The following is a 25,021-nucleotide window of genomic DNA, read 5'->3' as shown; positions in this document are numbered from 1 at the left end:
GCTTGGCTATCTCCAGCAGTGGCTTTTGTGTTGTACTTTGGCTTTTGCACTTTTCCTGTTTGGTTCTCAGCAGCGGCTTTTGTTATTATGAGTGTTTTTCCTGTTTTTTTGTTAGTGTATATCTTTTGTCTCCTGCTATCCCCGTTTCTCGCAGCGCTTTGTGTTGAGGAATTTTGTTGTAGTTTTTTCCTGTGGCAAGGCCCGGTAGATTTGTGTTGTACTTTTGTCCTTGGTGTTTTGTTTTCTGGTTTTTAGCTTCTCGTTTGGACAAATTTTTTAAAATAAACTTTTGTCTCTTCTCTGCATCCTGGGATCCTACCACTCGTGACAAAATTGTGACTTTTTTTCTTGTTAGATTACAACTTTTTTCTCAATATTGTGACTTTATTCTCGTAATATTGCAGCTGTTTTTTCCATTTTTGCTGTTCTTTTTTTAAAAAAGAAGTTTACTATTATTACTATTTCAACTTTCCTCTTGTTTTCTTTACATAATATTTTCCACATAGTCTCTCAACCATTCATATATTATCTATTGTTCGAAAGAAGTAGTATTGAAACAAATGTCAAGATCCAGGCATACATTTTTTTTAAAGCTAGCTTTAATATGAAATATTAATGAAATAATAAAATAATAATGTCTTATACATGCCTGTAATAATATCACATAAAAAACGTGAAGCAACAACAACTGGGAAAAAGATCAATATATCTAATTTCATCCATCCATTTTTTTCTGCTTATGTGGGTCCAGGTCCGGGTCCCATTCCTGGTGCAGCAGTCTTAGTAAGGTCTCCAGCCACCTCCTCCAGTTTGACTGGTGGAACACCAGGCATTCCCAGGCCAGCAGCAAGACATAATCACTCGTTTCCTAGATCCTTCTCTTGGTGAGCATGCTTGGAACATCTGACCAAGGATCACCCCAGCTTCAGTAATTCCTCTATTTGCAAGGGACCTACAAGATGTTGAACTCCAGAGAAGCTCATGCAAAAAAGAAAGGTAAATCTACATTTTTTTGCAGCTGCAGGTAAAGAATGTACAAAGCAGGAAGGAGGCAATAAATTCGAAAAAAAAAAAAAAAGCGACACAGACAGTGTGGGAAAGGGAATTGCTGACTATAGAAGACATCCCTTTGGGCATTATGATTAGTTATTAAAAGAAAATCACAAGGAAGGTCCAAAATGCTACAGAAATTACTTGAGAATTCCCCCAAATAGCTCCAAGAGGTGGTGGAAAGGCTAACCTATGTGAATGAGACACACAGAGGTACGCTTTGATATGCACCGCCCGCATATACGCACATTCGTTGGTGTGTTCACAACTAGTTCACGGAAATTATGCGTGTCACAAATTTTGAACATTTCAAAATGTTCTTTGCACACTGGCACACAGCCCCCACAGTTTACACATACTTCACACCTGTTAGCAATGAAAGGGCGTGCAAGTGTAAACAAGACTCCTTCAACTTGACGGCCGCCTTAACCTCTGGTGTCCACCGTCGGTTTTGGAGGTTGTCACCACGACTGCCACCGACCGAACTGTGACCACAGCTCTGTTCGGTCACCTCAACAATGGAGCCACAGAATACAGCCAATCCAGAACCACTATAACTCAGGTGAAGCTCTGCTGGAGGCGTGAGTCAAAGACTCGACAAACAGGAGATTCTGCCAAGCATTCCCAGCAGCTGGTGTTGGTGATAAAATGGTGAAAGTAAAAGAAAGATCCACGTAGTCATTACAGTGTAGCCCACAGTCTGCTTTCTGTTGACGTGGCAGTTTTTGCCGTGGGATGCGGGTTTATTTTTTAACATACTTTCACTTCCACTTAAATGATCTAGTTGCACACAAAGCTGCACACCCCACTCGTGCATGAAGATAACATGATTCAAACACTATTTGAGACTATACTTTTTGCTTCTTGGATGGAGGAGGAATGTCAAAAATTCGTCACTTCTCAAACACGACAAACAGCAAAAGCAGCATGAAATCAAAGTGTAGAAAAGTGTACAACAAAAAAAGAAACTAAACAGCCTCAGCCTCACAAACTACGCTAAACTGGTAAACTACATGCTTGATTCATTGTGACCACACTTGTCATTTTCAAAATCACTATTTTGTGAGATGAGCTTGTAAGGTTTCTTCCTCTCTTTCTCCTCCAGAACAGAGTTTCCCATTTCCACGTCTTTGCTGCGAAGTTCGTGTCGAGAGAGGAACTCAACAATGCCAGCTCCGATGGAATCCCCCAAAACATTAGTGGTGGTACGCAGACGGTCCCTACGCCCCAAGAAGAAGAGAATGTGGGGTTACTGTCAGCCCAATTGAAAATGTGCAAATTTGCAATTTGAAAAATGTGTAGAAACTTTGTCATTGCGAATAGCAAAATCCACGATTAATTAATCCGGCCATAAAAATGTTTGAATCATATTAATATTCCTATATTCCTATATATTAATAATCCTCCAAACCCTCCTGTTACCTTGATATTGACATTCTCCTTCGATTTTGGATGAACATTTGCAATCAAAAAGTGACTGTTGTAATTACAGTTTTTTTGCTTTGGTGCTTTTCCTAGATCAGAATTAAAGTTTTAATAACTATTAGTTCAGTGCTGTAAGTAAAACACTTCTTCACTGGCTGCGGTTCACTGCCCTCACCCTTCTGGGCGTCCTCACGCTGCTATCTGTTTGGTCACAGATTCTCATCCACATCACAGCACAAGTTCTAATTTATCCTGATTGTCAAATGATCAATGTATCCAATGTTTCAAGAGATTCATATACAGTATGCAAGGTCTTACAGTATATTCTTCACTAATTTTGACAACTGAACAGAATATTGTGCATGTGATGACTTATACGATGAAATGATGCTGACCATTAGACTTGACAATCGACAATCAATTTATATCAACAGGAGCTCAATTGGAAATTGTGCTAAATATAGGCCAACTGCTCTAACTGTACATAGGTAACCTGTACCTGTACTGCCATTTGCAAAGATGGACTAAGACACTGAGACATGTACTAAAACATTTGCAATTTGATGAAATGAATGAGAAATTAAATTCTGCTGTGAACTGCAAAGTTTTTTGGAGGTTTGTCCATGTTATTGCAGAAGAGAATGTTATTTCATTTTCATATTCATTTCATATTGATATTGATTTCATATTGAAGAATATGATATTCATATCATATTCATTTCACCAGTTTGCCACTGCGCTTCTGCATTGGCAAACTGGTCTCCTCGCAGGAAGATATAGACCTACATCTGAAGGAGACGTACGGCGACCCCGCAAGAGAGCAGGAGTTGGGAGAGTGTAACAACCTTATAGAACCCCCTGAACCAGAAGTGCAGTTCGACATGTCAGAGCTGCAGCTAACGGAAATCAGGGAGGTTGTCCGCAAAGCAAGGGCAAGCTCTGCTCCAGGACCAAGTGGCACTTCATACAAAGTGTATAAGAACTGTCTCAAACTCCTGCTTCGTCTGTGCAAAATCCTGCGAGTCTTCTGGAGAAGGGGGAGGATCTCTGACAAACGGAGAGTTGCTGAAGGGGTTTGGATCCCAAAGGAGGAAAATTCCACCCAACTTGACCAGTTCCACATCATCTCCCTTTTGTGCATTGAGGCAAAGTTTTCTTCAGCACTGTTTCCAAACGGCTGTGTACCTACCTGGCAAAGAACACCTACATCGATACATCAGTCCAGAAAGGAGGCATTTCAGGAATGTCAGGTTGTCTGGAGCATACGGGTGTGGTGACACAGCTCATTCGGGAGGCCAGAGAGAACAAGGGCAACTTGTCAGTGTTGTGGCTTGATCTGGCAAATGCTTTCGGTTCCATTCCACACAGGCTGGTTCAGCTCACTCTGACAAAACATCACGTACCCAGCAGGTGCAGAGAACTCATCGCTGATTATTACAACAATTTCAGGATGAGGGTCTCTTCAGGAGCAATAACATCCAGTTGGCACAAGGTGGACATCGGTATCATCACAGGGTGCACTATCTCTGTGACGTTGTTCTCCCTAGTTCTCTGGTTCACCAAGTCTGCTGAACCAGAGTGCAGAGGGCCCCGCACAAAATCTGGACAACGGCAACCACCCATCCGGGCATTCATGGATGACCTCACAGTCATGACAGAATCAGTCCCAGGCTGTCGGTGGATTCTGAAGGGGCTTGAGAAGCTGGTGGGGTGGGCCCAGATGCGTTTCAAACCTGACAAATCCAGATCAATGGTGCTGAGGAAAGGAAAGGTACAGGACAAGTTCCGGTTTAACATCACAGGCACAGCCATCCCAACTATCTCAGAGAAACCAGTCAAGAGCCTGGGAAAGGTTTTTGACTGCTCTCTGAGAGACACAACATCTATACAGTCGACCCGCACTGAGTTGGATGGCTGGCTGAAATCTGTGGACAAGTCAGGCCTGCCTGGGAAGTTTAAAGCCTGGGTCTACCAACATGGCATTCTTCCCAGGATCCTGTGGCCTCTCCTTGTTTACGCAGTACCCATCTCGACAGTTGAAACCATGGAGAGGAGGGTCAGCAACCACCTCCGGAGATGGCTTGGATTGCCAAGGAGCCTGAGTAGCATTGCACTTTATGGAAACACCAACAAATTGCAACTGCCTCTCAAATCCCTGGAGGAGGAATACAAGGTAACTAGAGCCAGGGAAGTGGATCAGTACAGGGACTCATGTGATCCAAAGGTGGCTAAAGCAGGGATTCAAGTAAGGACGGGCAGGAAATGGAGGGCAGAGGAAGCAGTTCAAGAGGCAGATGCTAAGCTGCACCACAGGAGCCTGGTGGGAGTGGTCACACTGTGGTCACCTAGCCGAGCAGGACTAGGTTCCTTTCCGTGTCCCCAAATGAACACCAGGGGGAAGGAAAGGCAACGCAAGAGACTGGCAGTTGTTGGTGGATCTTGAACATCAGCTGAAGTTCCCCAGCCACATTGCCGTCACCACCCTGCGACCAGACATTGTCCTCGTGTCAGAGTCCACCAGGCAAATAGTGCTGCTGGAGCTGACAGTCCCGTGGGAAGATCAACTGGATGAAGCCTTTGAGAGGAAGCTCTCCAAGTACGCAGGACTGGTCAGCGACTGCCAGCAGGCCGGCTGGAGAAGAAGGTATCTCCCTGTGGATGTTGGATGTAGGGGTTTTGCAGCCCGAACCTTGGCCAGAGCCTTCAGTAGTTTAAGCATCGAGGGAGAGAGAAAGAGGAGAGCCATCCGCAGTTCCACCGATGCGGCAGAAAGAACCTCAAGATGGCTTTGGCTCAAAAAAGGGGAGCCATGGAGTCATGGAAGCTAGCTAGCCGTCTGGACACAAGCTGGGGTCTGATTAGCCCCGGCTTGGTCACCTGGAAGAGGGCGTATGATGTTGAAAGACCCGAAACGCCTTAAGATCCCAGGAACATCACTGAAGATGTGTCCAGACCAGGCATCAGTAGATGTATGTACACAGCCAAACCAATGGAGAAAACTGTGACATAGCAGACACACATTCAGCCTGTTGTGTGTGTGTTACTGTGTAGCTGAATAACTTGACTTTCCAGATTAAATGTCTGTTCTTGGTCTTCAATTTTGTGAAATAAATTTCTAAATAAATCCGATTTATAGTCCAGTGCGTCTCTTGTTTCTTAATAACATTTTCTTAATACTGCGGAGCGAATTACAGAGCAGAAAATACAGTAAGTAATGAATGAATAACAGAAGACGAATCGTTACGCATAAAAGAAGGAATATTCAACATGAAACCAATGCATGAGCTAACACACATCACAAACATACAATCAACCAGCAACTTCCAGACTGTCCAGCTGAACTAAACAGTCAGCTCATCAATTAGCGCCAGGTACACTCATACCTTCAAAATGAAAAGTCTGGTCGCTGCCTATGGTGCAAAACAGGAAGCAGGGATACCAAAATAAGGGCATACAACAGGAAATGAAGAAAACAACACTGAAGAGTCCAAGATGTCATGCAGAGCGTGAAAAAATGTCTTCTATGTGTTTGACTTGGTGTATGGTATCCATCCATCCATCCATCTTCTATGCTGCTTATCCTCACTGGGATCGCGGGGGTATGCTGGGGCCTATCCCAGCTGGACTGGTCAACCATTCACACTCACATTCATACCTTTAGAGTCACCAATTAACCTAACATTCATACTTTTGGAATGTGGGAAATAACGGGACGCACACATGGGGAGAACATGCAAACTCCACATAGAAATGCCTAACGGAGATTCGAACACAGATCTTCCAACATGGCCAACATGCTAACCGGTGTGTGGTATATCCACCATAATTTTAAGTTAAGCACGAATGAGTCTGGCTTTCTTTGATTAAGTCTGGTTTAGGAACACAAGACTGTAAAGAGGACAAACAGTCAGATTTGGACCATCCAAGTTAAAGGAGACAGGAACTTTTCCTCATTGCCCCAGTTAGCCGAGCAATTTCTGAGACGGGTATTCTAATTGAAATGATTAATTTTGGAAACCTAATTATGTTTCTATGTTAAAAGTAACTCCAGAAAACATTCCATACAAAAGGAAAGATGTAGAGCAGGACTTTAGGGAGAAAGGAGAAGTGTGTCACTAGGTGGTAGTAGAGATGGAAGTAGTGATGATTCATGTATGGATGTGGATAAGTCTCTTCACTGTACTACAGGTGGGCTTCAGGTTACAAACCAGTTTTGTTCCAAGGCTGTGATGTAAGTTGAGCTTTGGTGGAAGTCGGAAAAACACCTTACTTGTTACTACTTACCCTGTAGTTGTCCTACCTTCTTAAAATTGTCCCAGGCTAGTCTGGCTAGCAGAGGTGGGAGCAAGTCAGTGTTTTCCAAGTCTCAAGTCAAGACAAGACAGGCCAAGCCAAATCTGAAGTCCATCCATCCACTTTCTATGGCGCTTAGCCTCACAAGGGTGGGGGTATGCTGGAGCCTATCCCAGCTGAATTTGGGCGATAGGTGGGGCACACCCTGCACTGGTTGCCAGCCAATGGCAGGGCACATATAGACAAACAACCAATCACACTCACATTCATACCTATGGACAATTTAGAGTCTCCAATTAACCTAACATGCATGTTTCTGGAATGTGGGAGGAAACCCGAGCACCCGGAGAAAAGCCACGCACACACGGGGGGAACATGCAAGAGAGTCGAACCCAGGTCTTCCTGATCACCTGAATGTGTGGCCAACAGGCTAACCACTCACAATAATACATTAATTAATTAAGCACAGGATAAATGCAAATGAACTCGATAATATTCCCGGCGTCCGTGCATGCGTGTCTTTTTTCCTCATCTCTCGTCACTCTGTGCAATTGTTCAGCATCTAGACCAGGCGTGGGCAAACTACGGCCCGGGTGCCACATCCGGCCCGCCAAGTGTTTGAATCAGGTCCGCCAGTTGCTTCCAAAGTATTTAATTTCAACTTTTAACATACAAGCTGGCAACATGACTTGCAAGTAGTCAGAGTCAGTCAATCTGAGACAACCTTTTCGAATTGTTAGTAGCTTTTCACATGCAGCGATCCAGACTACCTCACCCATGGTGCCCGACAAACAGTCAAACAGAAGTCAACAACTATGTGACACACAACTTAACCTACCCACTGCACTGTCTGAGTAAAAAGTAAAAAAGGAGGGACGTTCACATACTCTGCAATAGTCAATTTTGTATCGTTCATAGTTCAAATTGTATATCATACATCTGTTATTTATGTATATTCATTGTCTTGTATGTCTTGCGGACTGCGGATAAAAGTTGTACAGCACTACTAGGCTTGTTATTATCATGGTTCATGGTTTTAATTCATCCTGAACATGCATATGAGTCAAACAGTAGCACATCACATAGTACAGTTCACAATTTTGCATGTCCAAAAAGGAGTAGGAAGAAGCAAAGCTTATTTAATCCTACCCCTCATCAGTTTCAATACATTTATTCACCTCTTGTTCTTCCAAGTGTACTTTGTAGGTCTACATGACAATGTAGTGCAATCATAGCCAAGGTTTTTACTTACTAAAAGGAAGCTAGAGGCTTAATAATAACTGATAGAATATATCCACGACCCACAGAACAAAGCTGTGCTAGTAATGTCTTACGCTTGTTTTTAATATTTTACTTTTTATACGGCATAGTGTCATTACAGCTTTAGTTCATCAGGAAGTGACAGGAAGTGACAGGAAGTGACGGGAAGTGACGGTGGGCGTCCCGAGCAGGAGAGCTAGGCTCAGTGCTAGCTGTGAGTTTGGAGAGAGTTGGGAAGTGTGTTTATGTTGGCGTGGATGTAAAGTCCTGCAGTGTTCTCCGCTGTTAATAAAGCCATTAAAGTGCATCGGCGACGTGAGTCTCTCCTTCCCCACAACAAGCGGCATTACAGTATTGACCAGTGCACACCAGGAAATAAACGGTGTCATTTCTTACAGGCATTGCCTGGACAGCTATGTAGTGGGGCTTGTTTAACCTTTGCCTTGTGGGCAAGCAGGAAGCAGAGACGATGCTGAGAGATGTGTGTGTGTTCTGAGCTGCTGTCTGGTGGCCGCGTTCAATAAACAAAGTTGGCAGAAGAAACAGGAGAAGTTTCCTTCTTTGCTTCGGAGCTGAATAACACTGACAAGTTAACAGACTAGTAGCGAACGGAAAAGAAGATGGCTTTTTTTGTGTCGAATACAGAAGATGAGGACTTTGATGGATTTGTGGATGAGGATTGATCAAAAATAACATGAGTACATTCTAAAATACTTCAATTAAGTACAACCGAACTCAGTTTTGCTCCCGCTGCCGCATGCATGCTAGCGTATGTTTTTTTTTTATTGTAGCGTCACTGGGAGCACGTCCTGTTCCCAGCCTACTTTGCGGTAATGTTTTGGTGCAAATGCTCTTAAAGTTACATGTTTGACCAGGAAATAGCAAGCTCAAAAGAAGACAGCTTTTTTATGTGGAACAACTGACAGTTTGTGTGGATCTTGTGAATGATTGTGACTGAGCTAGGACTCAGTAATTAAAGTCTACACACGACGGCTTCATTGATTGAAAAACAAAACTTTTTCGTGCATGAAGCTTCTACTTGAGTTGGTAATTTGGCCGCTATATGCAGTCAGATATTGACCAAGGGAGACAAAATGGGGGGCCGCTGGCTGCGTTAGACAGGTGACTGCTATATACACGGTCTATAACATGTAAATTTGCTGCGGGGGATTTTTCAGTGGCTGCTATAGGCAGGTGGCCGTTCTATAAAGGTGGCCGCTAAGACAGGTTTGACTGTATGTAGTCTGGACCCCCGCCAATTTTGTTAACTCAATGAGTGAAAACGTTTGCCCACCCCTGACCTAGATGCTTCACGGAACGGCTTGAGACATTGTGAGACGGAGTGAGACCTCTTGTCAGTCATACAGTTGCTTTGTCCCTCTGGGGGCGGACATGGGGCTCTAGCATACCACAGGGAGCAATGCAAAATAGCAGAAAATAGGAGGAAAACCGAAATTGCAAAGCGAAATGCCACAATGCCATCTGGGAATATTAATAATGGTCAAGGGGAGCCCAACACAAACGTATCCTGAATTTATTCAAAAGTGGTGGCAAACAAAACAAACTTGCCCACCTTAACATATCCATCCAACCCAGTTTTCCCATGTGAGAAAACAAAGTACACACCAATCAACACTCACTGAGACATTTGCTGGCAAAGTAAATACAAATGCAACAACATAAAATGCTGTATGTATCTCCAAAGAAATGCTGCTCTTTAATACAGTTGAAAAATCGTCGTTTCAAGAAATGCTCCTAAAGCTGTTTAGATGGTGAGATGCCTATGAGAAAATACATGTCACAAACGACAATTTCACAACTTTACAAAGTGAAAGATGACACATTAAAGGAAATACTGCCTCATTGTGATATATAGTATTATTATTGTTATCTATCATGATAACATCAGTGGTTTATAAAAATGTTGACTATAATATTGTCCCATTGATCCCATTTGCAGGACAATAAACATTTCAAAACACACCTGCATTGTTTTGTGACTCAGTTAAAATAAAAATGTTTGTTTGTCCAGTCATATTTTTTCATTGGACTTTTCTTAAAATTAATGTTAAAAATCGCATCTTGTTCTCGTGGACCCAACCTCGTGCATCGGCTTGTCTCGGGAGTTGGGTGTCTCGTGACACCGCTACTAATGAGCAATGTTATTCGTCCTCAGTGTCTCTGCACAGACACACACTGCATTCTTCTGCCCCGAGTGATGTAATTAGTTCTTGAACGAGTCTCGTGTTTACAGACCAAAATTAAGTTTTAATTAATTTATGGGCGCGCGTTCGAAGAGATGTCATGTATGCTTGTAAGTGCAGGATACTCACAGGAACCAATCAACTGCAATGATTAGAGTGATGTCATCAGTAGGAAGTCCAACAGAGGTCAATACAATCACCATGGTGACAAGGCCTGCTTGCGGGATGCCAGCCGCACCAATACTAGCAGCAGTCGCTGTAATACTTGGTTAAAAAACAACAGTATAGTCATAGTTTTGCAATGATTTCCTCAGTATAGCCTCTTATATTCATTCTTACCTGATTGTGATTATTTGGCCAAAGTTCATCTCCATGTTGTTGACTTGAGCAATAAAAATGGCTGCCAATGCCTCATACAGGGCAGTGCCATCCATGTTGATGGTGGCGCCCACTGGCAACACAAAGCGAGTGATTCGCTTGTCAATTCTGTTGTTCTCCTCAAGACATTTGAAGGTGACAGGGAGGGTGGCAGAGCTAGGGGATGACAAATAAAATGTCACCTTTGCGCCAAAGGAGACTTCAGTTTGGACTACAGTAGATCCCCGCTTTTCACGGGGGTCATGTTGTGGGACCACCAGTGAATGCGCAAGAAACAGATACGCCCATAGAAATGTCTATTTTTGACACACAACTCTCTCCTCCCCCTCCAAACCCTCCTACTAGCTTGACGTTGACAATCTCCTCCAATTTCGGATCAACATTTGCAGTAACTGCTGTAGTTACTAGATTTGATTCAGCTCCAGAACCCTCCACTTCTCTCTTCAATAGTCGTTGTTCACTCGTGACACAATTCAGGTTTAAGCCCTAAATATGCCTCACACACTTACTAAACACATTTAAAGTATCAAATGTATAGCTACTCACCACTAGTGAATGAGAAAGTAAGATGATCTATGAACACGTGGAATCGGAGTCACGGCACACAACTATGGTGTGTTTAAGGACCATTAAACAAAATGCAAAATCTCTACGCTTGATGAAAGAACATTGAGGAAGCATAAAGACATAAACATGTCAAAACTGAGCATTTTTTAACAGTAGTGCATATACAGTATGCTGTACATTTTACCTGTATTTCACCTTTTTATCACCTATTTATAAAATGATTACTCAGTTATGAAGAATGAGATGTGTCTTCTGTACTTCTCTATCTTTGTATAATAGCGTACATTTACTTTGTATTGAATTCATTCCTTGTCAATTGGTAAATATTTTTCATTCATTTTCTTTCTATTGTGTTTTATTTTGTTCATATTACATTGCTTTTTATATAAGAAGTACCGTATACTCATTTTTCTATTTCTAGTTTTTCTCTTTCTTCTGCACTTGAACTTGTGCGACCAAGCAATTTCCTTTGTGGATCAGTCAAAAAGTCTAAAAACGTTTAAATGTGCAGAGAAAAAAATATAGAGATTAAAAAATTATATTTTTTTTACCACAAATTTGCAACTGTGCGGGGATCCACTGTAGTTTGACATTGGGGAGCATGACAATTATACTGCAGATAATTTTTACATTTGAAGCTCACCTGGAGGAGGTGCCCAGAGCTGTGACCAGAGCTTGCAGAAGCCCAGCAATGAAAATAAATGGGTTCTGCCGTGTGATGACAAAATATAGAGTGGGAAGAATTAGAATGCCGTGGATCATTAAGCCAATGATAACTGTGATGGTATACATGCCCAACTGCCCCCCCATCTGTGTCAGATCATCCATCTCCACTATTTTTCCTGCAATGAGGAACAAAATCCCAATGGGAGCATACCTGTGAGGGGTAAAAGGTTACGTTTCAGATAAGTGTGACTGCAACATGAGTGGTACAAGTAAAAAAAAGTCAAGTTTTACCACATGATAATGGCAACCAGGCGCATGATTGCGTCATTGAGGCTGTCAAAGAAATCCCTCAGGAGCTGGCCTTGCTCCTTCATGTTGCCAATTATTAGCCCAAAGCACATGGAGAAGACCACCAGACCGAGCGCATTTAATCCGTTCACCTGGCCGGACACTGGAATCACTTCCTCTCGGGTGATCTCCATCACCTCCTGGGTTCCATTGGTCGTGTTGAAGAGTGTGTCGTTCACTGTCACTGTCACCGTCACATGAACTGCCCGCTTTCCATATTTGGTTTTATACTGGACACATTTGACACATTTGAAGGAGAAGGCGTTAAACTGACCACACATTTACACATACGGCGTTATCACTGTATGATTTACAAGTGCAAATGTATGGCGTGCCGAATGTAAAATTTCAGCGGTCGGAGGTGTGGGTGGGTCTGTACACGCCGACAGGTGTCGGCTATTTGCAAATTTATTCATTTATTTCAAGATTTAACATTTAATTAACATTTATATTTATATTTAATATTTACATTTAACATTTATATTTTAAAAAATGTTTAACATTTATACTTGGATTTAATATTTAGATTTAGATTTATCATCTAGGTTTAGATTAAACACTTAGATTTACCATTTAGATTCACCATTTGATTTCACAAATGTGAAGACAATGTTAGCATCCCATACAAACGCTGTGTGAATGCAAAGAAAAAGTCACCAAACAGGTTTCCATTCAACAATAATGATCTCAAAGGATATACCGGACATGGTAGGCAAGCGATTCATTTTTGTAAATAAACTTTTGTTTAATGGCCAGTCTCTTCCCTGCATCTTGGGATACTGTTACTGGCCATGGCCACTTGTGACAATAATATTTTAAATTCATTCTTGTAAAATTACAGTTTTACCATTTTTCACGTTTTTTTTTTTTGTTTTTGTTTTCTAAAGTTTTTGGAACTTGTTTTTTTATTGAACTATTTAGATTTTCTTCCACATGATGGAAAGGCTGACGCACCGCCTACGGCTACAGGAGACCCAGTTCAACAACAAATGCACTAAATGGACAATGTTTACATCAAAACAGCAACAAAACTTATAATGAATGCTGGAACTGAGCAACGGAAATGGAATAACAGACTTGCAATCAATCTCCCATGTTGGCACTTTCTTTGTTTGTTTCTCTTGTTATAAAATATTGTGACAAATAAAAAAGTGACAAAAAAAATTTTTTTTGGCTCATTTTAAAAGTCATTAACACAAAAGCTAAGCAGATTTGTGTTTGGCATTTTGTTTAATTAAGCCAACCGTGATGTTCCAACTGCGGTACGTCGCATAATGTGATCCTGTTGTACCATTACATGTGGATAGGCATGCTTTCATGTCATTCAGTTTATCATTTGCATACTTTGACGAGACTAGCCCAATCAAGAACGTGCACGATATGCTGCTTATTTCTCTGCGTCCAAATTATGAAGGCACATTTCTCAGACAAAGTACTGCAAAGGAAGCAACCATTACATCTACAGCGAAAGAGAATCAGACATAGCAAGAATTGTGTGGCTCACCTGTTGTGTGCAAGCTTGGACCAAGTTTGGAGGAAACATATTTCTGAAAAGAGAATCCATTCGGGGTTACAGCTGGTATTACAACTAATGATCGGGATTCTGCCATACACGCACTATGTTACTCTCTCACATATTTGAAAGCTACCTGATCAGATCTAAAAAGGCATCTGCAGGACTGACTTGCTCTATTGTCTGCTGCTTTCCAAATTCCTCTTTGGATCCTCTTCCTGGATGGATGATGAGGACAATGAGGATGCCAATGAAGACTGCAATGAAGGTAGTGGTCATGTAGTAAATCACAGCTCTCATGCCCATCTTTCCTGAGGCTTTGCTGTCCAAAGCAGCCATTCCTAATGAACACAGGATGAAAAACAATTGTTTTTTTATTCAAAAATACAACTTTATTTTTTTACAGAGACAACACGTCTGATAAGTGGGTAATAATTTATAAATACGTGATAATACAGGTACAAATACAATGTATACATATACTACTTGTAGTAATACAATTCTGACACAATCTTTATGTTTTAATACTTCACTGATGTTTTTTTCATTTTTATTTGGTGTGCTGAGACTGGCTGCATCGTGACTCCCATTCCATGTGATCATGGATCATCTACAACATCACTCATTAATGGTGAGTAGCATCCAGCAGAACATAAAATATATTTTATGCATTTGACTTGCTGCTCTCCTGCTGGTGCTGGTGCTGTTTCGTCTCTATAGGAGGACGCCAGTGACAAGCATCTTCCAGATCATGCACACCCCTCTCCCTTCAGGATGAGGAGAGTACTGCAAGTGCATATGACATTTCTGTGTATTTTATTCTTCAATTAGCAAGAATAATGAGGTCACACTTACATTTGAGACATTACACAGGCTGTGGAAAGTCATGGTGTATAATGTTTCTGAAACATTATATTATTGGCTACATGCTGACAAACACAAACTGGCAGACGCCATGATCCAACTCAGTGAGCGCACTCAGACGGTAGGACGCCGGACTTGCACACTCGGCCAAGAAGAGACACTCAAGGCAGCCGCAGCTTAGGTTTCTAGTCTGTTTTTGATCAGGAAATGTGCAAATTCAGCCATTTTTACTGAAGAAAATGTCAAAAAGAACTCTGCACACAGGTTTGATAGTCGCAACTTTGGCTGACCCATGACCACCAGTTTGTTCAGGCAGCAATGCAGGTGTCCAGGCAGCCCACTTTAGGGGTGGCACTGCCTGGGAAGACAAGCTAGGCAACTTCAAAACACGAGTCCTGATGGACTGGGAAACCTACACGAGCATAATTGGCAAGATTGGCAAATAGAAAAAGAACTCCAATGGGGACCTCTATCTGTGCACAACTAAAACTCAGCACATTATTTTACCAGCAACAAGAATTATGTCACCTGGAAGCACCCACACTCTGGTCACTACCATTTGCTGGACTATTCCATTACGAGAAAGTCAGGCTTGGCAGGTGTACTGTTCACAAAAGCAATGTGTGGGCCAGAGTGTTCTACACCTTGTGAGATGCCAACTCAGAATGAAGATCACTCTGGCCTATGAAACTGAACATTAGCCAGCTAACAAACATCGAGCACTGTCAAGAATTGACAAGAGTGATAGACGCTGCATTCAGCCAGCTGGAAGGGAAGGAAACACTTGGCCATCCCTACAGAAAGTCTTGATTGGTTCTGGGAGCATGGAAGTGAAAATGCTGGACTTATGAAAACAGATACAAAAAAGAGACACAAGCATTTTCAACATTTACAGGAGAACTCTGACGGGAGCAAGAGTGCACTTGCTGAAAGCAAGGCCAAGGTGCAGAGCATATCACTTACGTTGCTCACAGACCTTCAAGACATCAAGGCCAGCTGGGAGGAGCACTTCAACAGTCTGCTAAACCATGAAGGATCTGCACACCCTATAATGTGTGTCTGCAGCTGAAGATGAAGCCTTCCAGGAATGAGATGTGTGGGGAAATCAGTATGGAGGAACTCAAGAATGCTATGAAGTCAACTGCAAAGTGACAAAGCACCAGGTGTGGATGGTAATTCCTCAAATATCCTGAAAAACCGTAGGGAAAAGTTGAGCGAAGCTCTGCTGGACCTCTTCAACAGATGCCTACTCTCTGGTATTATATTGATATTCACTCTACGGCAACTCCAAGTGAAGGCAACAGAACAGAACCAACCATTGCATGCTGTCTTTGTTGACTTCACAAAGGGATTTGACACCATTGTCCGCACAATGGTCTCTGAAAGGTCCTCGAAACCCTGACGAACTTGTTAACATCATCAAGTAGTTCCACTATGGAATGAAGGCACATGTCTCGTCGGCAGTGAACCCAGTGCTCAACAGGGGCGTGTTCCTGCGCCCAACACAAACCTTGCCTGCCCACACAAAAAAACCAAGGAGATGTGCATCATCTATGCTGATGACGTTGCCCTTGTGGCCAGTAATGCAGTTGATATGTAGCAGATAGTGGATAGTTTCTTCTTGGCATGTTTGGATGGAAGCTGCACCTGACTATTACCGTAAAGCCCCGTGTATAAACCGCACTTTTTTTGCACTGGTAAGAAGCAAAAAATCAGGGTGCGGTTTATACATGATGACAGGTCTGTGACCAGATGCAGAAATTGACCGAAGCCCATTTTAGAATAGCCGTCTGTGGGTCAGACAGTTGCTTTGACTTTAGCGCCCTCTGCCGTACAGTTGCTGAAAATGCTTGTGTATGCAATTTCTTTCTAACTTATCTGACGGCTGTCTGTATTTTCACACACTAAAACGATCTCTATATACACTGAAGCTAACCTAAGCTTCCAATGTAAAATACAATACAACGTTGGAGTTTATTCAAATTCACACTGAAGCAATGCAGCGTTATGTGTTATGTACAATACATGGATAACTGATCTGCATGCGCATGCGCAGTACGCCGCTCTATCACCGTTCGCGTCACGGCTAAACCAACATTCGCTACCATTACATCAAGGCTAAAGCAACTCTGTTTCTCCTAGCGGTGCACCGCCCGTGTTTCTATTTTTTTTTCCCATTTTGTGATGAGTGTTGTCGAAATTTGGGTCCCCTCTTCCTACCGTTCAAGGGACGCTACAGCAAAGTTCGGGCGGTGTGACCAGGCCTGTACCCTCTCAAAATGCCTCGACAATCTTTCACCACAGCGTTCAAACTCTCCGTCTGCCGGTATGCAGAAGAGTTTGGGAACTGGGCAGCAGGACGGCAGCACGGTGTGGACGAGTCAGTCATCCGGCGTTGGAGAGTGGACATCATCGGCAAGTTGACGGCAAACTTTTCTTACATGAATTCCATTGCAGATGAATTGATGGACGGCAGATTTCTCCTTTCTTCTTTTTGAAATTGCTTAGTACCTTTACGCATGTTGATTTGAGATGAAAGAGTTGGCAAGCATTTATGAACTAAACAATGTTTTTCCCCGCCGTGAGCCTGAAAATGGGGGTGCGGTTTATACACGGGTGCGGTTTATACACCGTGATTTACGGTAGTCGCAGTACCAGCCAAACTAAGGGAAAAAAGAGTGATTTATAGGACACGTACATGGCCATGCAAACACTATGCTCCCGTAGATTACATTTAGTGTACCGTACAGTTTCAACCATCCATTTTTTACACTTATGCTGTTCCTGGTTACAGGCCATTTGTATGCCTGAAAATAATACATTTAAACCAAAAAAAACACAAAATGTGCATAAATACACATTTTTAAATAACAATAGGCCGTACTGAACCACAAAACACCATCATTTAATAATTAACAGAGCACATTACCAGATTTCTTCTTCTTATTGCCAAGAATATAGTGCAAAAAGTAAAACTTTTTTTTTTTACTAGACATCTATTTTTGTGGGCCGCACGGTGATCTAGTGGTTAGCACATTGGCCAATACAGGAACAGCTTGGAGATCGGGAAGACCTGGGTTCGATTCTCCCCTGGGCATTTCTGTGTGGAGTTTGCATGTTCTCCCCGTGTGCGTGTGGGTTTTCTCCGGGCACTCCGGCTTCCTCAACACATTCCCAAAAACATACAGGTGAGGTTAATTGGCGACTCTAAATTGTCCATAGGTATGACTGTGAGTGTGAATGGTTGTTTGTTTATATGTGCCCTGCGATTGGCTGGCGACCAGTCCAGGGTGTACCCCGCCTGTTGCCCGAAGTCAGCTGGGATAGGCTCCAGCATGCCCTCACGACCCTAATGAGGATGAAGCGGTATAGAAAATGGATGGATGGATCTATTTTTGTAATGCCGATGAAATAGAATGGTCAAATAATTGGTTGAGCCCTATCATTCATTTCTAAGAAACACCAGTTTACCTACATTTTATTATTGAAAAATAGGTGTTGACATTGGCATCAATTGACCAACTTTTGGCCCATTGTTGATTATTCTCCAAAGGCTATAATCGATGGCTGATTAGATTGGCCCCTGATTAAGATGCCCATAAATATTTCTACACAGGCTCACTCCTTCTCCTCCAAACCCTCCTGCTAGCTTAAGGTTTACTTCTCCTCCAATTTGGGGTCAACATTTGCAATTTGAAATAATTGTAGAAATTACTGTATGCAAAGTGCCTCTGTTGACTCAAATCAGAACAATGACATAAGGACAGGAAGTGAAAGCAACACATGCCAACACATCTGCAGTTTCTCCCGTAAAGATTCATACAAAACAGAACATATCTAGTATGCACACACAGATTGATGAACTATGTGTTATGAACTTACCTGTTATGAGACTGGAAACTAGCAAGGGTAGGACAAGCATCTGCAGCATTCTCATCAATAGCTCTCCAGGGAAAGAGAAGTATTTCACCTCTTGATAAGACATCTTATAGGGGCGCAATGCAAACCCCAGAATAATCCCTGGAAGGGGAAGGAAGACAGAATAGTGTGTGTGAGACACTCTTTCCATGCACAGAACATTCCTGTAGTAAGGGAAGCAAAAACCTCCGAGACATGCAAACACCTTTTTCAGATTGCCAATTCTGAATCAAGTCATATAAACACGTAGATAGATCACACTCCTCAGTTGAATCTTAGATTCAGGAGGAGCAGTGTGGTTTTCGTCCTGGCCGTGGAACTGTGGACCAACTGTACACTCTGCAGGGTCCTTGAAAGTGCATGGGAGTTTGCCCAACCAGTCCACATGTGTTTTTCGGACTTGGAGAAGGCATTCGACCATGTTCCTTGAGGAATCCTGTGGGAGCATGGGGAACCGGACCACCTGACTCAGGTGGTTCGCTCCCTGTATGATCGATGTCCGAGCTTGGTCTGCATTGCGGGCAATAAGCCGGACTCTTTCCAACCAGGGCTGACCTTTGTCAGCAATTCTGTTCATTACTTTAATGCACAGAATTTCTAAAGCAGCCAGGACATTGAGGGGATCCAGATGTGGTCCTGCTGGCTTCATCGGGCCGTGATCTTCAACTCTCACTGGATCGGTTCGCAGCCAAGTGTGAAGCGGCTGGGATGACAATCAGCACCTCCAAGTCCGAGTCTATGGTTCTCACCAGGAAAAGGGTGGAGTGTCATCTTCTGGTCGGATCTGTAGCAGCTTTTTGCATATGTTGAAGGATGTCAGCCTTCTGAGGAAGTACAGATGGCTCTGCCCTTTCCTGCACAGAGCTTTTACGTTGGCAGTCCAATCCAGTTTATCATCCACATGCACCAACTGTGTGAACCACCTCCCCACCGTCACCTTTAATGAGAACAGGTTCTGGGTGTGTCCTGTTTCTCCTAAAGTCCACCACCATTTCCCTGGCCTTGGTGGTGAGGTGCAGGTGGTTTGCATCGCACCAGTTGACAAAGTCCCTGATCAGTTTTCTGTACTCATCCTAATGTCACCTCCTGATACATCCCACGATGAACGTGTCATCCGCAAACTTGTGTACATGGCAAAGTTTGTACTGAAAGTCGGATGTAGACAGGGTGTGGGTGTGCTAGTGTTGGGCTGCTGTGCGTAGGATGGGGCAATATTGGGAATATGCTGATAAACATGTAGATGACAATATTCTTATTGCTGTGCAGACACACACGTCTTGTCTTAAAGAGAATATGAACCCTAACCGGAATATTGTGTGCATGTAAAGGCAGTCATTGGGAGCAAGGTGGCTGTTTAGTTTGAACAGGCATACAGTACATACCTGCAATAACTGCACCGACTGTGAAGAGTACAAAGGCGTTCTTCTTCAAGAAAGTCTGGATGTCCTCTTTGGAAATCTCCTCCACTTTCCTCTTGGCCTTCATGGTCCGTATGTGGATGCCTTCCCTGAAACGCTGCATCCTGCTGCAGACAAGCAAAATATCGACAGTTTACAAGTTGATTGGGGAATCTAACAGTCACAAGGAGAGCATATTTATTCATGGCTTCTTTTGATTGACAGCCTCATGCTCATCATGAGCTGAACACTTTTCTCTTTTGCTTTCATTGTGCATTGTGGAAGTCTCTCAAATGGCCACTTTGCAGTGACTGCCTCCCCATCACCAAATCACAGTTACACATTCGTGCACACACGCACGCACACACACACACGCACACACACACAAAAGTGACAGATCCTCATAGAATGATGATGGAGGACAACATGTAACATAACAAACAGCAAAAGAAGGAAAAGCTTGTATTAAAAAGTCCATCTGATGCTAACTTGAGTCATTAATCGCTAATGGTGCTCAATTTAATGAAAAACAATGAAAAACATTTACATCACTTTAAAAAAAAAAAAAACAGGACTGCCAGGAGAGGACGTGAAATAACATTTTTGAGTATCTTTATCTTACTCTTGATATCTTTGTTAATCTGGTTTGGGAATATTTGCCCATTTAAGTGGTGTTTTTATAAAATTGGTTTGCTTGAGCACTTAGCTGACATTCTTGTGGTTATGTGGATGTACAACGTGTATACAATGTGTATATTGATACAAGCATAGCATAACAGCATAACACCACAGCAACACAAATGCAACCGCGCTGCCCCCTGTACTGGGGTTTGCCACTCTTAAAAGGTTAATGGTAATTCTGGGTAAAGCCATGGGATCATTCTTATTCTTTGTCTGAAACAAACTTGTCTCTCTGTATTGCATTGGATGGCGTTTGTTATACAAACAACAAAATGACCAATTACATCGTTATATAGTAGATCCCCGCTTTTTGCAGGGGTTACAGTCCCAGACCATCAGCGAAGATCCACGAGCAATGGATACGCCCATAAAAATATGTATTTTTGACATACTCACTCCTCCCCCTCCAAACCCTCCCGCTCACTTGACTTTGACGTTCAGATTAACATATTCAATAAAAGTGATTGTTGTAATTGTTGGATTAGATTGAGCTCCAGTACCATCCATCCATCCATCCATCCATCTTCTACGGTTTATTCGAGGTCGGGTCCGTGGGGGCGGCAACCTAATCAAGGAAGCCCAGACTTCCCTCTCCCCGGCTACTTTGTCCAACTCCTCCCAGCAGATCCCAAGGTGTTCCAAAGGCAGTTGAGAGACAGAGTCTCTCCAACGTGTCCTGGGTCTTCCTCGAGGCCTCCTACCAGTCGGACATGCCCTAAACACCTTCCCAGGGAGGCGTCCGGGAGGTATCCTTACCAGATGCCCGAGCCACCACATCTGGCAAGTTTCTCCCCGATGACAGTGCTTCACACCTTATCTCAATGGGGAGAGTCCAGCCACCCTACAGTGAAAACTTATTTGGGCCATTGTGACTGTGATCTTGTCCTTTTGGTCACTACCGAAAGGTCATAGCCATAGGTGAGGGTAGGAATGTAGATTAACCGGTAAATTGACAGCTTTGCCTTTCAGTTCAGCTCCCGCTTTACCACAACGGACCGTTGCAGAGTCCGCACCACTGCAGACGCCGCACCAATCCGCCTGTAGATCTTGCGTTCCATCCTTCCCTCATTTGTGAACAATAACCCAAGGTACATAAACTCCTCCACTTGGGGCAGGATCTCAGTATCCTCCCCTTCTCTTTTCAATTGCCATTGTTCAGGTGAGACACAATACAGGTTAACCATTAAATATGCCTCACACACTTGTTAAAGTACCTATTAAAGTATAAAATGTATAGCTACTCACCACTAATGAATGATAATGTAAGATGATCCACGAACAGATGGAATCAGAGTCACGGTGTAGAAGTTATATATAAGTTACACTTTTGCGTTTTGCAGTAACTATGATGCGTTCAACAAAGTGCAAAAGATCAACACGTGAGGAACTAAACATTATCAATGAAGCATAAAGACATAAATGCGTAAAAAAAATGTGGTGATTTTGTAACAGTGGTACATGTATGCTGTACATTTTATTTGTATTATCATGTATTTATTTGTACCTACTAAGGGTGAATGAGATATGTTTTCTGTGAGGAAAAGTGTCTATTTTCGAGAAAAAAACGTTTAAAAATTTTTTTTTGGACCAAAAATCTACATATTTGACGGCGTCTCAAGCGACATTCAAAACTGCATGCTTCATGTTTATTATACAAAATTCCGGATAAAATAGGTCAGCAGTAAGATGCATATGCATACAATAAAAGTCCTCGTTGCATTAGTAAGCTGCTATGTCCATGCAAAACCTTCCAGAAAAGTCATTTGTGCTGTGCACGCCATGAATTACGGAATTGTGTTTTCTACACTTGCTATTGGTGCTATTATTTTATGATGAATTGAAAAATCTTCTTATACATTTTTATGTGTAGCCTTGACTTTGGCTGTATGTCATTTAGACAAATGTTTTATTTTATTTTACAATAGCAATGTTTCATAGCAAACTGGATGTGTACAGTAAGTAAGTAAGTAATGAATTTATGAACACAGCTGTTAATGAATTATGTGTCATTATCGCTATTGCTATGTTGAATTATTTCTTTTATTAATATTTGTGCTGTTTTTGTTTTATATGGTTCTAACTTGTAAGTATGCACAGCAGAAAATGAGGCAGGTACAGCTGCACCACATACATTTCTTTAAAAACTCTAACTTTGAGTTTGACCGACAAATGTTGGTCATTTCAATAAAATACAAGTTGAAAAATGCAGGAAAATTTCTTTTTTTGTATAAAAAAAAAAATCAAAGTGTGACACGACATTATCAAATCAAATCAAATCGAATTTTCTGTCATTGCAATCTTAGTTATGTAATGCTCATGTCCCTTATACAGCACTGTACTATTAATTATTGTTGAAATGTGATGAAAAGAGATGAACTGACTTGTGTTGCTTTCAGTTCAAAATAAGAATAAATACTGATACCAGAACAGTAAATGATAAAATAGTATATGTCATATGACAATATTATCATTAGTCGCAGTATTATATTAAACAACAGCAATGCTTGATAGTAATAATGAGGATAATAACTTCATGGGTTAGGCACACATTTTCCAACACAAAAGTTGCCACCTACCTCTGAATATGTGCAGCTTGGTTCTTCTCTCGTTGCGGTGGTTGAGTTGAATGCGAGGAGTGCTTTGCATTCTATTCGGATTCAGAAGAACAGAGAAGCTCAGAGGGGAGATGGTGCTTTCCTACACGCAGTCATTGGGAGGTGAGAGAGCAAAAGGGACAGGGAGGGGTGCTAATGTTAATGCTTTTGTTTCTTAATAAAGTTACATTCAAGTACATCACGTTTACCATCACGACCTTCTAAATGTTTTTTTTAACATTATTAGAGCCCTCCACACATGAAATAACACCCCGATAGTCACCGTTACACTCCTATTACCCAATATAGTAGACATAACCACAGAAAAAGACTTGAGCTTGTGTTTGTTACTGTAAATGTGTTCCAGTAGAAAAAGATAGCAAAAGGTGCTATCTTCTAAGTTGTGCCCAATCCAGATGTAAATACCTGGAAAATATACCTGGAAATATACATATATAGTTGTTTTTTTATATATATATCTGTCACGCGCTGGCGTGTTAAAGCTTTCGGATAAATTTTTCTTGTAAAATTACAGCATTTTCATTTTTGTTGTTTTTTTCTCTTTTTTTAGTTTTCTTGTTAAATTATATTTTTAGAACATGCTAATAATATTATAAGAGCTGCGGGCCACAAATGGACCACGGGCCACACTTTGGACACCCCTGTCATACAACGAACGCCACGGCTATTTTTTCCTCTTTGCTTTGTGTTTATATCCCTTCTTTTCTTTCACGTGTCCTGTCCAGACGTTAATAGACACAGTTTTAAATGACACGCATCACCTCACTGGGGACATGTGATAGTTTGAGTTAATTCCACAGCTACTCTGCAATTAGCTGAAAAAAGTAGAGCTGCTTCAGTAATGACCTCACTATATGGAAAATATTCCCTGATGAAGTGTTGAATATAATTAGCGAAGAATACCCCAAAAATCAGGTCATGTCGCTTTTTGTTGTTTTTTTTTTTTTTACAACTATTACTCTCCGTCACGCTAATGAATGAAATGTTTTTCTCCCTGTTGTGAATGCACACAAAGCAGATAGTGGCAAAAGAAAAACACGTCGCCAGCAGGTGTTTAAGTGATTTGTTTCACAGCAGTGCTTTTAACCAATAAGGTTGGGCAGGCTAAAATTTCTTCAATGTTGGCAGGTCTGTTAGTGTCTTTAGTCATGCTTGAGCAATGGTGGTGTTTGCACAGATAAATAAAAATTGTCAGGTTCTCAATAGTATTGCTACTGCAATAGGTTTACAAGGGTTGTCATCACAGGCCCAAAAAGATGGCAGGCAAATAAGCCTACAGTAATCTTTTACATAAATTGAATATTTTCATACAGAAAACCTGCTTAAGACCTTCTAAATACAGTTTTTAACATTATTAGAGCCCTCTAGACATGAAATAACATTCCTATGGTCACCTTTACACTCCTATTACCAAATATAGTAGACATATAATAGACATAAAAAGAGTAAATAAGACATTTAAGACATAAAGAAGACTATATGCGTTTCTGTAATGTGTTTCAGTGCTTGGTGACAGGAAATGATGTCGGGGGTTCAAATTTGAGTTTTAGCTTACCGTGAGTTATCCCATGTGAGGGGTTATTGTGTCTGTTGTGAGATCATTCATCCATCTCCTATGCCACTTATCCTCACTAGGGTCACAGGTATGCTGGAGCCTATCCCAGCTGACTTCGGGCGAGAGGCGGGGTACAACCTTGATTGGTTGCCAGCCAATCACATAGACATTCATACCTATGGTCGCCAATTAACCTAACATGCATGTTTTTGTATTATGGGAGAAAACCCTTGCACGCACGGGGAGAACATGCAAACTCCACACACAGATGTCCAACATTTGAACCC

At 41.9% G+C, this 25,021-nt stretch overlaps 1 protein-coding gene across 2 annotated transcripts; it reads right to left on the bottom strand.

Moving 5' to 3' along the window:
* Nucleotides 1-599: 599 nt before the first annotated feature.
* On the bottom strand, nt 600-23,247 carry LOC129170360 (excitatory amino acid transporter 1-like). 2 transcript variants are annotated; one of them, XM_054757797.1, is made up of 10 exons: nt 23,141-23,247; nt 19,869-20,011; nt 18,451-18,588; nt 13,841-14,045; nt 13,696-13,738; nt 12,135-12,421; nt 11,821-12,054; nt 10,572-10,766; nt 10,362-10,496; nt 600-2,270 (listed from the first exon to the last, which is right to left on the bottom strand). In XM_054757797.1, the coding sequence occupies exons 2-10, from the start codon at nt 20,005-20,007 to the stop codon at nt 2,060-2,062; spliced, it is 1,587 nt and encodes a 528-aa protein (XP_054613772.1). In that variant the 5' UTR covers nt 20,008-20,011; nt 23,141-23,247; the 3' UTR covers nt 600-2,059. The 2 variants fall into 2 exon arrangements, with proteins under 2 accessions (XP_054613772.1, XP_054613773.1); XM_054757798.1 differs by having other exon boundaries at nt 19,869-20,008; nt 23,141-23,239.
* Nucleotides 23,248-25,021: the final 1,774 nt, after the last annotated feature.

This window comes from Dunckerocampus dactyliophorus, chromosome 17 (assembly GCF_027744805.1).
Source record: "Dunckerocampus dactyliophorus isolate RoL2022-P2 chromosome 17, RoL_Ddac_1.1, whole genome shotgun sequence".
Taxonomy (NCBI): domain Eukaryota; kingdom Metazoa; phylum Chordata; class Actinopteri; order Syngnathiformes; family Syngnathidae; genus Dunckerocampus; species Dunckerocampus dactyliophorus.
Note: the sequence above shows the minus strand (reverse complement) of the source record. Positions and strands in the feature narration are given on the sequence as shown.